General features: G+C 39.5%; 1 protein-coding gene across 4 annotated transcripts in view; it reads left to right on the top strand.

Moving 5' to 3' along the window:
• Nucleotides 1-12,173, top strand: part of LOC111562694 (inactive N-acetylated-alpha-linked acidic dipeptidase-like protein 2) — a 520,178-nt gene that overhangs the window by 265,218 nt on the left and 242,787 nt on the right. For all 4 annotated transcript variants that reach the window (XM_055016278.1, XM_055016281.1, XM_055016283.1 and 1 more), the window contains one exon: nucleotides 1,948-2,080. In XM_055016278.1, the coding sequence (XP_054872253.1) occupies nucleotides 1,948-2,080 (133 nt within the window). The remainder of the gene's footprint in view (nucleotides 1-1,947; nucleotides 2,081-12,173) is intronic.

Here is a 12,173-nt window from a genome sequence, read left to right as displayed (position 1 = left end):
TATATCAAATGGATTGTTTTTATCCTCTCACAGTCATGGACTTATGTGTCGTTTTATGTTGTAAAAACTGATTGTGTTTTGACTATCTACTCAGAAACAGTAGTAAATTGGCTGTTCACTTAAATTTTTTTTGCTTTGTCCACTGAACATTTCCTCTAGCTTTCAAAGTGAAATTAATGATAAATGACAGGCTAATGAGGCATAACAGGAGCAAATGGAGGTTACAAAAATCAGGGGATGAAATGTTTAAAGAGGAGGTCACTATACTGTATTTGCACAGTTCAACTTTTAAAAGAAATCCATTACAGGAGTCTGAAGCAGCTGTCATATGGGACCCCTCCAGCAACAGGCTCCTGACCCATTTTTCCGTCCCTTCTTCACCCCTAGTTTGTGACACATTTGATCATGTGTGCTTCATAATGTCTCTGTGTGTCAGCAGCTATAAGAAATCATTGCCCTTTACATATAAGTGGGGAAGAATGATTGATGAGCCTGTTACTCTCACTAATGAGTGTGTGACGGTGACTGCAGGCCTAATTTTACACTTGCAGCAGGAGGAATATTTGACACACACACATAGAACACATATGATTATCATCTTAGTTTAATTCATTTGGGTGCAATGATACCAACTAATTCAGGAATCATAATACAGAATCACAGAGTGGTTATGTTAAATTATATTATATTTAATTTATTTAAAACAACATCAGTTCTCCTGACAAATGGGTTTCCATCCATGTGTCATTTATTACCTTAATTCTCTGTCTATTGCAAAGTGAATGGCAGGTGTGTGTGCGTGTGTGTGCGTGTGTGTGTGTGTGTGTGTGTGCGTGCGTGCATGTGTTCTGCCACTATGTTGTTATGAAAACAAAACTGAAAAAGCATGAGTTGTGTGTGCATGTAGAAAATGTGTACGCAGACCACATTTTGTGGTTGTTTGTGTTGCACGTGCAGTGTGTTATTGGGTGATTTGTGTGTGTGTGTGTGTGTCTGTATGCATGTCCCTGTTTTCCAGTGAAGGACAGAGTTGTGATGAGAGGAGAATGACCGTGGCTGGTGTCACATATTCAATAAAATAGTCATCTACGCTCATAAAAAACAAGGACACTACATCTCCCATGGACAACAGTGAAATACGGCTCTGTACTGTGGCAGCTGCAGCACACTTCCTCCCAACTATTCTCCATGTTTTTCAGTGATACTGGCTAAATAAACATCATCACAACTTAAACTTTGATCATCATGAAAAAAGTAAAAAACAACAGAAAAAAAATTCTGTAATAATATATGTACCTTCTTCTTCTTGTGATTGTTAATGGATAATTTTACAATAAATCTCCAACATATAGCCAGATACTGTGTTTGGTAAAAGAATATGTCATAGTACTGGTGCACTTCATTTGATTAGCTGGCTATTTGTGGGGGCAACACTGCAGAAACATCACAGAAATTACATTTGGAAGAAGAGAACGCAATTTACTCAGATTTACAGGTTCTTCGATACACTAATTGGATTTTTTTAATTCTTTATTTGCAAGACAGAGTTTGTGGACAAGCAGCAAAAAAGAAAAAGAGATGCAACTTTAGCTACCAGGGCGAACAATTTTTGAAATATTAATCGTGATATGATTGATTGGAGAGTTTAAGGTGCACGCTTATAGAAGATTGCTTGTCAAGCACCAGATCAATGTATTTTTGCAAGTTAGACAATGTGCAGGAGTCTGTTAATATCCTATCCCATGACTTATACATTGTATCACGTCATGTAATACTATTTCATGATAAGAGGAGTGTATGGTAGGACAGCAATTGTTCTTGAAAATCATTAAAATACACTAACCGTATTAAGTGAGAAATTCTTTTGCTCATATCTCTGTTTCTGTCAATGTGAAAATCTCATTTCTCTTTCTTAATAATTTTATCTATGTATGTTTGCGTGTCTAGCTGTCCCTGCTGTCTGAGTTGGGCTTTGGAGGTGTTCTTCTATACATTGACCCCTGTGATGCTCCTCCTGGCCACCACATCTGGCATCAAGCCTTTAGAGTCACCCTAAACCCTGGAGGAAATCCTGCTAATGGTGAGTGACCAAAGTGTTTTACAATGTAAAATACATTTCTCACTACTTCTTACATTACAGTACTACCTTGATACATTATGTGAAAATGCACAGATGGCTTACACCACTCTTTTATGTTCTGTCTGACAATCTGCCGGAAACGTAACATGACTTCCTCTCAAGCTCAAATTAAGACAGACACAATTTTTCTTTCTTTTTTTTAAGCTGTGTGAAAAAAAATATATCAGTTAAAAACACACTTCTTAAACTTCTCCTAAACAGTAAGTCATTGTTGAGACTTTTTGCAGTGATTTCCAAGAAGACGTTTCTTGATTAACATGCCAATATGGAAATAAATAGGCCACATCCTTGAAACAGAGTGTTGTACTTATATTTAAAACTGAAATGCAAGAAATACAAATTTAAATGAGGATCTGTTAAATCCAAACCAAACAAGTTCACACAATGTTAACTAAGTCTACCAGGTGCATCAGGTAAATATTTCTGCATTTCATAGTATACTAGAGTTTTAAATCTGGCCTCTGTAGTGACATTCCCATGCTGGTCCATCGGTAGCGAAGTGCCTTACGGTAACCAGCAATAGTTGGTTTGTCAGATCTAAAGAGGAGACCCTGGCAGAGACAGAAGCAGCTGTGGCTGAATATCAGGTGGTGACAACAGCAGCTAGAAGAAAAGAATCCAGAAGTGTCCACAGTGTTTGTAGTTACTCTCACTGCCAGATGGACGGACATGAAACATAAAGTAAGTAAAATATTCTGTCTGACACTTGTCCTCAATGGCTTTTCATCAACTTCTATGAGATAAGTAGTGTAGTGTGGAATTAAGTGACTCATATCTCTCAGGTGCTATTTTCACTACATGATACTAAAGTCTGGATTCAGTTGATGGGAAATTGAGAAACTGAAGTTCTGGACTGTCTCAAAACTGATTGCAAGTGCCCCAAACAAGATTTTCTACATATTTGTCAATAGCGTTCACATTTCTTTAACAGATGTTTCAAACGACATGTATTTTATACTGTTATTTTTCCATACCAATAACCTCTTTGGGAGCTTTTCTGTCCTTTTTTTGGGTTGTCTTTCACCGTCTATCTGGACCTCTGACCCATATGGTAACAACTCACATTTGCCTGGTCAGCTGATGAGACCGTTTCCCCTATGTGTGGGCTAGAAAAAGTTATGACAATGTGCCAACAAAAATTAAAAATCACACCTGGTATATATTTGGCCGTCATCTTCATCTAAATGTTCTCCCTGTGCAGCGACGCGGCACACTTTGTGCTTTTGCAAGGCTTGTAACACTCACCGCAAGTCCTGTTATATAAACATGCCAAGCGGCATCTGCGATGAGCGCTGAATCCCATAAACCAGACCTGGGCATCCTACGGCCCGCGGACCACATCCGGCCCGCCGGATGACCCTGACTGGCCCATATGAGGTCATTGGAAAATATTAAGTCAATGCAAATATATATCATCACAATGCATGCAAGCGATATGCCCGCACTGCTTTTACTTTGAAAGGTCTGCTAAGGTACCGTTTTTTTCGTACAAACATTTGACTGATGCAGAGCGGGGAGGATATCTGAAAGTTTGCTTCTAAACTGCTAAAGCAGCAAGGATTTTTTACCAAAGCTCACACATAAAGGGATGTCAGTAAGCCATTCTCTGATGGAGAGTTTGTCAAAGAAAGTCTGGTGGACTCTGCAGCGTTTATATGCCCGGAGAAGAAAGGAGCGTTCGTTAATGTGGCCCTTTCCAGGCGAACCGTAACGAGGCGGGTGGAGAACACCGCCGAAAATCTGGAGCTTCAGCTGCACAACAAAGTGGACAATTTTGACGTTTTCTCCTTGGCTCTGGACGAGAGCTGTGATGTCCGTGACACAGCCCAGTTACTCATCTTTGTACGTGGACTAACAAAAACCTTTGAGATGACGGAGGAGCTGTCAGCTGTGCAGCCAATGAAGGGAACCACGACGGTGAGTGATTTGTTCACTGAGGTAAATACATGCATGAACAAGCTGGGACTGAAATGAGAGAATTTGGTTGGTGTTACAACTGATGGCTGTCCAAATTTGACAGGGAAAAATGTTGGACTTTTGAAACGGATGTAAGATAAAGTGACTGAAGTAAATCCAGAACAGAAACTGATATTGTTGCATTGTATTATACATCAGGAGGTGCTGTGTAAGTCAGTGCTAAAAATGAACCACGTGACTGATGTTGTAGCTAAAGTAGTTAACTTCATCAGGGCAAGAGCATTGAATTACAGACAGTTTGTTGTCTTTTTGGAGGAGTTGATAGTGAACATGGTGACCTTGGTTACCAGACAGCTGTCAGATGGATCAGCCTGGACAAGGTGCTTAAACGAGTTTGGGATCTGAGAGCAGAGATTCAAGAGTTTTGTGAGAAGAAAGGCAGGGACATCACCAAGCTCTCAGATGCAGACTGGATATTAGACCTTGCTTTTGCTGTTGATGTGACTGCACTAATGAATGAACTAAATACCAAGCTGCAAGGCAAGGGCCTCTTTGCACATGAAATGTACAGCCTGGTGACCGCTTTTATGACAAAACTGAAGTTTCTGTCATGCCAGTTGGAGGGCAACATTCTCATCCACATGCCCACACTGCAGGAAGTCACACCATCTAAAATATCTACAACTCAATAGGCAGCAATCATAGTTTAAATGAAAAAACAAAATCTTTCATTAAATAGTTGTGTTCTATGTTCCACATTTTCATTGTATCATTGTAATGTTTCATTTACTGTTTTTATTGAGATATATATTGAGCAGAGCTGTAAGTGTATTGTTCCGGCCCTTAACAACCGTCAACATTTCTCATGTGGCCTCATATGAAAATTAATTGCCCACCCCTGCCATAAACTGTGTCAAAACGGTGACCCTTCAACTTGACTTTCATTTTGGGGAGAGGAAGAAGTCCCAGGGAGCCAAATCTGGTGAGTAGGGTGGGTAGAGAGTGATGACTTCGCCAAAAAAACGGTGCTTAGCCGCTGCTTTGTGACTTCTGCACTGAATGTATGCGTCATACCTCAGGATGTTAAAACTCTTTCTGGACAGTCCAATCCTGGGGGATAAATTGACGGTGTACAACCATGTAAATGTAGCAGAAAACAAGCACAATCCTGGTGCTACTGACCTGAAGCTCCATGTCTGGTCCCACTGTCCAAACTGTTGTTTCTTCTTTTAGTGGTAGCTGCCGTTTCACCTCTCATCCCTTGTGATAATCCTCCACATACAGGTTCGATCATCACGGGTGCTGACTGACACAGAATCTGATGTTTTCTTCTTTCACAAAACACATCATGATAGTTTGCACATGTTGCATGCATGTCACTGTGATGTGCTTTATACACAAGTACCACTACTCGTCTCTTAACTATTCTATCAACCCTTGTACAGTTAGCAGAATCCGTGTTTCTATAATTAGCAAAAGAATATCATATATCACACGCACATAGTCACTGTCTACTGTAGTCACTTTTCTGAATTTGCATTTTGCCCACAGAAAGGCCCCTTGAAGTCAGTATTAAGAAGTGGTGAAACCAGTTGTCTGCTTTTGGTTTTCACTGTTTGTAATTCTGCCATAAAATTGAAATTAACATTAATTCCCACATAACATATTGTGGGAAATAGTGCTCTCTATTATTTGTTTTTTTATTTCTTATTTTTCAATAGAATGTTTTAAAAAGATATAGAAAATGTAACTATTAATTACATGTAATTTAATTAAAACAGTTATTCTGTTTCAGCACAGCTCAGTTCAGTGATGGCTCTTTTTGGAATCTAGTCAAAACCTGAAATTTACTCACATCTCTTACCTTGGCCTCAGGCAGAGGACGTTATATCTCTCCGTATCTCCGTGACTCTGTTCTACTGTATTTAAATCACCCTCCCATGATGGATGACCTCTCTGACCCTCAGTCTTGTCCCCACTTCCTGTTTTCCTGCCCGGTCTGGTCAACAGGGATGTGTCATTACCGCTGAAGTATCTTTAGTCCTTGTAAGAGTCCCAGTACCACAGTGGCAAGACCCAGTAGAGCCCCACCAGATGTCTGGACTGCTGTGTGAGCATGTGTAAGAGTGTGTAAGCGAACGTGTGTGTTGGGGTGAGAGAGACAGATGCTGGCTGTCTGGTCTCTCACCAATTGCAATGCTCCCTAGGTCCACAGCACTAATACAGCTCAGAAGAACAGAAGATGTGAAAGGACACCTCATTACTCATATCAACTGTACTTTATTCAACTGCCAGAGAGCGCCGAGATTAAATGTCTGTTTTTGTATTCCTAGCAGCCTGAAATAACCACCACTGAAGTGCACTGGTATCTCATATTTCTTATTGTACTCAATTAAGGATTTTTTTTCTTTTTAAAAATATGCTTTTATGACCCACCGTCGGGAATCACATGTTAATGCAGCACAATATGCAGGCTGCAAACTGAAGCTATTAAAATAAAGACAGAATGAAAAAAAAAATAGAAAATTACAGAAACTATATTGAATTAATGATAAACATGTTACCAAATGGTAAAAGCAATCAACCAGCACTGAAATCTTATAAATTTTAGGTTTAAATTAGTTGTGTAAGGAATGTTTCAGAGAATTTTTTTCCCAAATATATACAATGTAAATGCAGAAGTGATGAGACAATAATCCAGCAGTCCTATTCCAAAGTGCTTAATGAGGTGGCACAGTGACAGATGTAAAAACAAGAACTTACAATGTATGTACAAGACACAATTTAAATACAGATGTAGGGACATATGGATGATGCAAACTGATTTAGAACATGACATGATTATTATATGATTCACTTTTACTAAATGTTTTCCTGCTTGTAGTCCTTACATTTCAAATTCTGATGTTTTTGCTGATGTAGTTTAGCATCGTTCACCCTTTCCTTGAATATGCAGAATATCACAAGTCACAGATTATAGCTGCTCACATCTGCTGTCTCCAGCTCTCTGATGTGAAATCATACTGAATGTGCTGCCATTTTCTGTAAGCGGAGAGTATTTCATGGGAAAAAGCTCTGTGTAAATCTGTGTCTTTGCTGCAGATTTTGCCACAAAGCGTCCAAACACACTGTGTGCTTTCTTATACAGTGTGTCCAATAGAAATGACCATTTTTAAGAGTTTCAGTTCATAGATGGCACAGTTTCAATCTTCTTCTTCCTCCTCTTAGTAATAGTCGTAGTAATAGCAGCAGCAGTAGTAGTAGTATTACCAGAGTCTTATTTGAGGGTTTGAGGCAGTGCTTTGAATATTCTTAAGCCTAGTGAAGACACAGTGACATGAATGCATGTCTGACTTTCTTAAGGTCAGTGCAGGTGACTCTTCATGTTTTTCAATTTGGAGGAAGCATGATTAGGTCGCATTACAATTTGCTTGTAAAAAGAAAACTCATTCTCACCTAGATTTCTGGTTGCTGGTTTTAAATTTATAGCTAAGGAGCCAAGTATGTTCCCTGAAGAACATCTGGGTTTTGCAGGGCCGGATAGAATCATTTTAGATTTATTTTAATTTAGCTAGAGGAGCTTTTTGGACATCCTGCACTTCTGCTCTGTTTTCCTAATGTGTCGATTGCTTTCCTTGACGATCTCCACGTTTAGTCCTTTCCACCAGAGATGAGAGGATGCAAGGAAGAGACATGAGGAGAGGGATGTTGATGCAACAGGCATTTAACTACATGAGACATTCGAGTGTCAGAGCCATAACTCTAAAGAGATTACAGTTAAACATGGCGTGTAGCATGGCTGCATCATCTGTGCATTGTTTTGTTACAACCTACTGCTGTGACAGTGATCCTGACAACTGACAGGATATATTTACTTTCACACATATGTCATGAAGTATAAGAGTTCTGACACACAAAGGAGAACTATAATTACAATAAAAAGTGACATATGTTCTGATTAATTATATGTATTTTATGTACACACATTTGTCAGTTTTGCTCCGACTGTGGTTTGTATGTTCCAGCTGTGTCACATTTCTTTTATATGCCACAGGAGTGGATAAGACTTCTGCAAATGGTGTAGTGAAGACACCCCTTGTGTCTTCACTTATAGCTTCTCTGGCAAAAATCCTCTCTGCTCGAGATGCAAGGACTGAGACCTCCTTCAAGATGCTAAGATTGATTTCTAGGTCACAGACATAAGGACGAAGGATAGAGGACATGAGGAGGCTCAAAATAGAGAATTTAGATGAGCCTATTATCAGCTGTCTTTTTAGCTGTTTTTTTTTGTGGTACCTTAATCTAAGTGTCATCCACATAACAGTAATGAATCTTATGTTTGCAGATAATGTCCTAGTGGAAGCATATTCATTTGTTTTAGCCTAATTAGATGTTAAATAATGCCAGCCCTTCAGAAAGTATTCATAAAGTAATAGCAGACAAAAACGTGTCACGTTCATCACTAAATCTTTGATTTTCAAGCCTCTCTATTGCCAATGTATTGGGTCTATTTGGTTTGTTAGTTAACTGTTTCTTCTGTTTTCATTTATTATCCCAACACGACCATTATCTTTTCAGGCAATTTCCAAGAGAAGTTCATTCAACTCAGTGCCAACAACAATCATAACAACAGTTTAGACATACTGTTGTGACATGACTGACTTGTGAGAGAAGGTTATTGTACAGCAAAGGGTAAATGCATAGGAAAGGTGTCTTTCACCAAGAGCAGAACTGTTGTGTGCTAATGTAAAGTTGAACATCTCCAACACACGTCCACCACGATGCAAATCTGGACGTCCATGACAGTTATAAAGCTGGAGCTCAAACACAAACTTTAGGCAGGTTAGACATAAAAATGTAGGAATGGAATGTCAACATCTGGCACCCTACTAAACATCTCTTTCTTTTCTTCTTTAGTGCCATATCCTATTCATAAAATTGTTGTATGTTTTTTTTTTTTTTTATAGAGTAGGAAGCCTATGCTGGTATTGCATTAAACAGAAAACAACAAAACAAGGAGTTGTGACTTGTTGAGAGAGAGACACACTTAGAAGCCACTTCAAAAATTCTGAATTGAATGAATAAGCTCTAAATGCCAAAATCTAATATTTGAAGAGAGTAGAAATAAATACAATGATTGCACAAGTTGGAGTGGAAATTGTCATACAAGAATGATGAACGATTGTACACAAGGACTTCTTCACTTTTCTTTATTCAGTCTACAAACGGCCCTGGGAAAGAAACTGTCTGTACAGCCAAGTTTTAATGGTCCTGTAGTGTCTGCCAGAGAGCAACAGGTCAAACAGGTGGTGGCCAGGATGTGCACAGTCCTACTCAGAGTCCTGAGGTAGCAGGAGCTAGAGATGTCTTCCAGGGAGGGCAGAGGGCAGCCAATGATTTTCTGTGCAATGCTGATGACCCTCTGAAGAGCTCTCCTGTCTGCTGCTGAGCGACCGGCACGCCACACTGAGATACAGGATGCCAGTATGTTCTTGATGGAGGAGCAGTAGGACACCAGCAGCTTTTCTTCTAGAATGATTATCCTCTCAGCAAGTGTAGTTGCTGTTCTGCCTTCTTGAAAACCGCAGGAGAGGTCATCAGGAATTTGAAGCTGTGATCCCTTTTCATGCAATCCTCATGGATGCAGAGTGGGAAACGGCAGGTTTTTGTGCTGTTCAGTATCAAGATGTTTACATAATGCACCTCTGTCGTATCTCTGGCTCTCATCTCCTGCAAAGATAATTCCAACCACGGTGGTGTCGTCCTTGAATTTTATGGTGTTTTTTTGGTAGAGGGGTTGGAGCACAGATCTTTATCTAGGTGTAGAGGCCTCAATCCCAAAGTACGATTTTGGGTTATGAGGTAACTTTATGTTGGGTTTTTTGGGGCTACTTTAGTGGTTCAACTCTTTACAGGGTATATCGCCACGGTGCTTTATGCTGCACTGTTTGGTCACTACCTACTAACCAATCAGTTCTCTTGGAAAATGGCATCACCACTCGTAGAAGATTCCATGGAGCTTCAAGCTTGAATGAGATTGTTTCTGAGGAAGGTTTGAGTTTTCAGAGACTCTAGAGCAGGGGTAGCCAACATGGTGCCCACAGGTGCCTGGTTGCCCGCAGAGACCATGTGAGTTGCCCATGACACATGTTCTAAAAATAACACTAGTCACCATGAAATTCCTTATAAAAAATTATAGTTGCTGTTCTTTTTAAATCAAAAATACTTACATTAATGCAGATTTTAAATTACAGTATTTTATTTATTTATTTATTTATTTTAAACAAAAATGTCTTCGGTGTTACTGAACTTTGACCTTGTCCGAGTATTGTGGGTATGTTGAACTTAATCTCTATTCTCAAATGGGAATAAGAATGCCTAAATTATATAGTTTAGAATGCCTGGAATAATATTGTGTTAAATGCTGAACTATAATGTATGAAGAGCATCTGTATATGTATGAAAACTAGAAATGTTGCAATATCCAAAATGGCATTTGGAAAAAAAATCATGTGCAATCATAAAAAAAAAAAAAAAAAAAAAAAATTATGTTGCTGAAAAGTTGCATCTAATTTGAAGCTCATGATCATAAATTGATGTGCTTTGTTGTACAGATGGAATTACAAGGTATCGGCACTCAGTGTGATAATTGTGGTTGGCCTAAAATCTACATTCCACCTCTGCTGATTAGCACTAACAGTCAGTTCCCTTTATTAAACATATTCTTCAATGAGACTTCACGGGGTCAAGATAAAAACTGGATCCATTAGTGCAATTAAGTAAGCTGCGTCATTATCCCACGCAAAGCACAACCACTTTCTCCAAGCAGATGTGCTTTTAAAGTGCTTTACTATTATGAAAAAACATCTTTACATCTCCTTGTGGTAAGACAGAAGGAGAATTTAAATACTCTGAGATTTGTACTTATTTAAGGTGCTGCTTTTTTCTTCTCACCTGCTCTGATACAAAACAGTTACTGGCAGTTTACTGAAATGTAGGCCATTTTTCCCCGGCAAATGGAGGTGCATCCCGCTGTTTTGTGAGACTTTTGAAAAGCTTTTGCTTTGCACCTGTTTTGCTGCGGCTGAAACACTTTTACCTTTCGGGCCCTTGGTGTTTTAAGAGCTTTAAAACACACCCGGTTCTCAGTGGTGTCAACAATGCCTCCCTTTTCAAATGGAAAAATAAGACACAAGAAGCTGTCAGTAGTGCTCCCCAGTGGAAATGCTGCAAGTGGAAGAGCTGTTTAGAGTAAATGTAATTCCACTGTTTGCCAGGGCTCCGTATAATGTTCCCCCAGACTTTCCCCTCCTCTCAGTGTATTGTTTGGACTTTGTTGTCTTCCTCTCTCCACCCTCTCCTCCTCCTTGCTCAGCTTGTTAATTTGACTGCTCCTTGTAGTGCTGCATCGCTGCTGTGTTGTCATATGCTGCCTGCTGAGACAGCTACAGCAAATCAAACCCTCTGCCACCTCGTACATGCATCTTTCCCAGTCCTGCTATGTTGTATGTTGTAAATGCGTGTCATTGTGTAGGTGTGGATTGTTGCCGTGTGAAGCCATTTGAGAAAAATCAACCGCGCGTTGCCATGCATTAAAACCACCAGTCACATCACTTTAAAGTTTCAGGCTCTGCTACTGTGTCTTAGATGGGCGTCTGTATATTCACATGTTTCTCACATGTCTGTGAATGTCACACAAAGTGCTACGTGTATGTAAAAAAAGAAAAAAAAAAATTCAAGTCATATGCAGATTTCTCCAGAGCCCACAGTGTTTGCTTAGATATCATCGGCAGGTGTTTGCTGTCAAGCTTGCTCTATGTTGCTCACGCGTTCATCTAGTCTGATGGGCACCATGCTGCTGTAGCATTCATTTATTCTTGGAAGAGATGTCACAGCTTGGATTTTCAAGCTTGCCCTACAACTGTCTTGACACTTGGTATAAAGCTGAACCGGTGCCAACAGAAAAGTCTGTTTTTATTGAAGTGACTGGCTCAGAAAACATTAATGACTTCAACTTTGTTTGTGTGATTTAGTGTGTAAAAACTTGATTAGCAGTTTAATTTTTGGAAAACACGGGTGAACAGTTTCGATTAGACAGCACACACTTGACGAACAA

The sequence above is a fragment of the Amphiprion ocellaris genome, chromosome 2, assembly GCF_022539595.1.
Source record: "Amphiprion ocellaris isolate individual 3 ecotype Okinawa chromosome 2, ASM2253959v1, whole genome shotgun sequence".
Taxonomy (NCBI): Eukaryota; Metazoa; Chordata; class Actinopteri; family Pomacentridae; genus Amphiprion; species Amphiprion ocellaris.
The sequence above is the reverse complement of the archived record's forward strand: the minus strand, read 5'-3'. Positions and strand labels throughout refer to the sequence as shown.